Source organism: Grampus griseus (assembly GCF_964374135.1).
Source record: "Grampus griseus genome assembly, chromosome: 4".
Taxonomy (NCBI): domain Eukaryota; kingdom Metazoa; phylum Chordata; class Mammalia; order Artiodactyla; family Delphinidae; genus Grampus; species Grampus griseus.
In genome coordinates this window covers 101480269-101486268 of record NC_138997.1, presented here as the reverse complement: position 1 = coordinate 101486268, position 6000 = coordinate 101480269, and the positions used below count along the sequence as shown (strand labels likewise).

At 32.7% G+C, this 6000-nt stretch overlaps 1 protein-coding gene across 1 annotated transcript in view; it reads right to left on the bottom strand.

The window, feature by feature from the left end:
• Nucleotides 1–326: 326 nt before the first annotated feature.
• Nucleotides 327–6000, bottom strand: part of FBXL5 (F-box and leucine rich repeat protein 5) — a 52185-nt gene continuing 46511 nt past the window's right edge. Inside the window, exon 11 of the mRNA XM_082653245.1 lies at nt 327–2977. Within this exon, the coding sequence (XP_082509371.1) occupies nt 2901–2977 (77 nt within the window). The 3' untranslated portion in view covers nt 327–2900. The remainder of the gene's footprint in view (nt 2978–6000) is intronic.

Sequence of the window (6000 nt, the reverse complement as noted above, 5' to 3'; positions counted from 1 at the left end):
TTATATAATTGTTATTATATTGATTGTATAATATAATTATACATAATTTAATAATATGTTATAATTTTTTGCATTATTTATAATAGCCACAAGGTGGAAGCAACCTGAGAGTCCGTGGAAAGATAAATGGATAAAGACGATACATACATATATATATATATATATATACACACACACACACACACACACACACACGTATATATATTACTCAGCCATTAAAAAAGAATCTTGCCACTTGAGACAACATGGATGGATCTAGAGGATACTAAGTGAAATAAGTCAGACAGAGAAAGACAAATATGACATGATTTTACTTATATGTGGAATCTAAAAAACAAAACAAAAACAGTCTCAGATACAGAAAACAAACCAGTGGTTGCAAGAAGGGAGGAGGGTAGGGGAAATAGGTGAAGGAGATTAAGAGGTCCTGTTATATAAGTCATGGGGATGTAATATACAGCATAAGGAATATGGTCAATAATACAGTAATAACTTTATGTAAGTTGAGATGGTTACCAGACTTACCACAGTGATCATTTCATAATGTATGCAACTGTCAGGTCATTACGCAGTACACTTAAAACTAACATAATATTGTACATCAACTATATTTCAATGAAAAATAAATTTAGAAGAAATTTTAAAGCATTAACTATCCTTAATAATGGAACAGCAGTAATATTTAAAAATTAAATGCAGATTATGCCATCTCCCCATGAAATGGGTGGGGGTGGTGGGGGTGGTAGAAAAAGTTTCCACATGCAATGTGCTCACATGTTGAAGTCAGTTTGGTTCAAGACTGCCAAGTCCTATTTAATGGTTTTCTAACATCAAGTGGCACAGGACAAGGCAAAAGGGGGGCACCTCCATTACCTGGAACCCCTGGGAAATTAGCTGCTCAAATTAATTAATTTATGAAGAATAACATTTAAGCCAAGTCCCAAAATATCATTTAATCATGATTTTTTCCATTAAGTATTATCAAAAATTTTACTCCCCAAATATTACACTGTTTTCTGATTACATGGGTATAAACTTGAGTACTCCCTTGATGACTTGGGACCTGGTTATAGATAACTAATTTTACCGTGCAGTTGGATGGGAGTCACTCCAGAAGACTTATTTTAGTTTGTTTTCTTGAAATAGTCCCTGATGTCAACTTTTCAAATGAACTTTATTAATCATTTAAGGAAATGAAAGTACAGTAACGACAAAACAGTCAACCTACAAAATAAAACTTCTGACCCTGTAACGGTTCACTAAACTCAGATTTCCTCTCAAGTTCTCTAAGGGAATCCAGAACGTTTTTTCCTTTGTGCTTAGGCCAGACTTTTAAAGGAGGCAGCTAGGCGCAGTAGTGCCACAAGAGGCATGAGGACTTAAGCTAAGAGACACAAACTTAAAGGGTAAGATGGTCTGCTTCCAGAGCTGCCCTATCCTCCATACAAGAAACTTGAGGGGTTCCATCTTATATTTCACAAATGTTAATAGCAATGGAATCAAAATGAGGAAACTCTTAGAGAAAAGTGAAATTTCAGAGTCATTAGATGTCCTTCCTTAGAGGTGATTTTCCCTCACAGTATTTAGTTCAAATGTTAGTTAAATTTAAAAGCAGAGTGACTTCTTATTTATTTTCTCGTCAAATGTTTCTTCCTTCATCTTTAGACAACTCTGTGTAAAATAGTTTTCTCTTAGCCTGAACTGAAATCTGTCTATCTATAGTTTGTATCTTTCCTGCTCTTCCTCTTCCTCAATAAAACAAACAAAAAATACCTGGGACCACAAAGAACATAATTGCAAGATTACCTCCTCTTCCACAGCCTTACAGATATTTATAAAAATAGGTGGCATGCTGCTGACTATTCTCTTCTTTGTGACATAAATTATACATAGCATGACATAAAATTGACTCAATATGTGCCTTTCTGAATAACAGGTCTCCATTCCAATTATTATTTCAAACAGCAATGAAGATAAGCTTACAAATTCAAATTCTGACGACTGCACAATAAATTTCAAAAAGACAATTCAGCTCAATAAAATCAGGTATCTGTCTAAAACTATTCATTTGTCAGAGTCATGATTTCATGGGAGTTCAAAAGACCTATTTAGTCCCATTTCACAGTAAAGTAACCCTGGATTGAGATTTACAACAAAATCAAAACACAAAAGAAATTACTTGGTAAAGTCCTCAAAGTAGATTTTATTTATACATTTCTTCAAATGACTGTGGAACTTTTAAAAACCCCTCCCCCAAATGTGACAATTTACGGACAGTGGTGGGAACCAGGGGTCTTTGAAGAAAGCGAATACAAAGACACTGGTGCTGTGCCAGCTCCCTGAGCTAACACCAAGAAGCCAATTTATTTTATAATCTTAAAGAATCTTATATGTGGATATGTTTGAATTGGCCCTCTGAGAATTGTTCAAATAAAGGAAACATTATGGAAAGGAGACTGGTTTCCAAACTGTGCAGTCTCTGAAAATAAAACTTCAAAAATGTATGTCTGAAAAGATCTGCAAGACTTGGTACAGTGTTTATCTATGAAGAGAACCAATAACCCATTGACTTCAAAACTCAAAATAATCTAAAAAATACTTTAAATGGCATGGCATTAGTGACATTTTTTTCAAAATATTTAGTTTAAAAGAAATCTGATAAAATTGTTCTCACCCTATGAAAAAGACCTAATCCCTTTCTAAAACAAAAATAGGATTTGCAAGAGAAACAACACTGTACAATTCACTGGTAAATTAAGATTTCCGAGGCTGTAAGAAATGGGGCCAAAACAAGTCACACTCAAAAAGGGATGATTAACACAAGAAATGTGCTATAAGTAAAGTGCATGAAAGGAAGCCTGCTCAGCTAAATGAAGTAGACAAAGGTCAGAAGTCAAGGGTCATTCGCCAGAGCGGCAGCAGGCTCGAAAACCACACTGCAAATTCTGGCATCCACTGGCGGTGTCAGCATGAGGACCTGTATGAAAACAGAGAAGTGTGAAAGGAGGAATTTCTTATCACACAAAAATAATCTTGCTAATGAAAGAAGTAAAACACTTATTTTTTTTTAACTAGTAATACATTTGTAACATAGAAGTAAAATCCCACAATGAGTGTATAAAAAATTATTCAGCACAAAAATCGCCAACAGCAGTTTGACTTTAACTAATATAGGTAAATGAAAAAGAAGAATGAAAAGAAGTAATTTTTTGGCAACAATCTTACAAAATAAAAAATCCAAGAAGAAAAGAGATAACCCACAGAAACAAGACTGCCAGGATAACTTCACAATGGATTTCTTGTATCATGAACATCTTTCCTAGAAATATAATTAAGGCAAAAACAACCTTATCTATAATAGATAAGCTAAAGAATCCAGTATTGAGCAATTATAATAAATATTACATTCAAAATTTTTGTTAAAAATAAACTACGTAGATATAGCCTTAACATATTTGCCATATTGTTATTTAATATCTGTACCCAAAATAAGTCATGTGATAGGGTTAGGTGAAATTATCTTCCAGAATCAAATATGTAATGAATGAATAATTAAAAACATACCTAAGACATAATAAAAGTTATGATCCAATTACAAAGAAAAATAATAATACATTTGTGGAATAACTGACATTTTATTCCAATGACATTATGTTACCCAGACACTAGATTAAAAGATCCATTAGGGAACAAAGCTGAGAATTAGAAAGTATCAAAGAGATATCATGGCGCATATTCAAATGTCAAGTACTCTGAATGAATCACAGTTTTCATAAAGGCGAGCAAATGCGGAAAAAGACATTTTAACTATATTGAAGCCTTTCAGTATGTCTGCACCATGAACAAAGTTAATTAGTTCTTTCATCAATTAGAACCAAAATACTTGCATTTTTGATACGTAAGGACCATAAAAGTACATGAAATATATTTTTATTATAGAAAGTAATATTTATTTTATCAAATGGATTATAATTGAAAAATCACTGGAATGATATCAAGACTTTAACTTAGAAAAATATATTATATTAGCTTTCTTTGTCTTTTGAAGTAGCGATCAATTGCAAAAGAAGGCAATTATGCTAATACCAACATAAGAAAATAACTACTTGCAAATAAACACATAGAACACACTTATTTACCAGAATTTAACTTTTTTTTTGTATTCCTGTAATGGCAATATACAAAATACAAAGGACTAATTTCTTAGGATATACAATCAATGAAGTATAGCATTCATATATTTCACTAATGGAAATAATAATGTATCTTTAAGTAAGAAAAGAAACTAATGAACTTTACAAGCATAGTGGAACTGCAATAGCTTATGATTTCATTTATTTTCAAATACTTATGCTTAACTTTTAAAGTAATATAATGCCTGGGATACGGGGAGCAGGTATGGGAATGGGCAATAGTATATGAAAAAAGATTGACCACAGGTTTATAACTGCTGAAGCCAATGATCCATAAAGCTTCTTTATATTATTATGTTTATATATTTAAAAGGTTCTATAATAAAAGTTTAAAGTCATTTCAAATATAAAACTGAATTACCACAAGCTTATTTTTTATTTAATCAAAATTAAAATCTATTCTATTTTGAAAATGAAAAGTTAAATGTGTCAAATACTTAAAATTCATAAAGTAGCATTTTTGTTAAGACTATTTTCTCTTAAGACACAATGCTAGTCATCTTAATCAAAGAGTCAAAATGAAATTTCTTAGTACATTAGAGCCTTTCTCCAAGAGCCAATCTCCTACCTCACTATCATTGCCCTGCCCTGACACAGTCCCTGTGATGAAATGCTTAAACTGGTGGTTTTTGCAAAAACATATCTAACATTTTCTCAGTATATAATTCTAACTTTTTTGAAAGGGAGAAATATGAGGAAAGAGACATGGAGACTTTGGTACAATATTCCAAACTGAAACTCCCTACAATACTTCAAAATGTCTATACTTCTATTTTTAAAAGCACAGAAAGGTAAGGAAGAAATTTTATACTGCAATCACACGCCTAGGGAAAAATCATAAGCGATGGCTGAAAGCAATCAAAGTAAAGTATGCTACTGGTTTTCAAGAGAGAAAATTAAATGGGAGCCTCAAAGGAGCCAATTGGATCAAGGAATCTAATCAAAAGATTCATATTTTTCCAAACACAGGCATACTTCATTTAATTGTGCTTCACTTTATTGCACTTTGCAGATACTGCATTTTTTACAAACTAAAGGTGTGTGGCAACCTTGCACTGAGCAAGTCTACTGGCACCATTTTTCCAACAACATTTGCTCACTTCCTGTCTCTCTGGCACATTTTGGTAATTCTCACAATATTTCAAGCTTTTTCATTATTATTATATTTGTTATGGTCATCTGTGATCAGTGATCTTTGATGTTACTACTATGACTCACTGAAGGCTCAGATGATGGTTAAAATTTTTTAGCAAAAAAGTATTTTTAAATTAAAGTATGTACGTTGCTTTTTTTAGACAATGCTTTTGCACTTAATAGACTACAGTACAGTGCAAACATAACTTTTATATACACTGGGAAACCAAAATATTCACGTGGCTCACTTTATTGCAATATTCACTTTATTATGGTGGTCTGGAACCAAACTCACAATATCTCCAAGGTATGCCTGTACCACACAGTTTTTCACCAACCTCCCCCAAAAAAGAGGCTCAGGATCCTCAGTCTCCACTCCGGTGACCTGAGTCACTTTTTGCTCTCAAAGTCTAAGGGATGGAAGTAGGGATAATATGGGAAGAAAAATGTAGGAATAAAAATATGTGTCCTATATTAGGTAGAAAGTAACCCTCTCCTGATATCTGTCAGCATCTCCTTATTCATCACAAAACAAAGTTCACGCTCATATTGCTATAAAATGTGCTCCCTTTCTCAGATACACACCAGAATATCTTAGTTTCAATGGAAATCTAAGGGCATAAATTGTGCTTAACCAACAACTGTAATACTAACTACCTCAAAACTACAATCC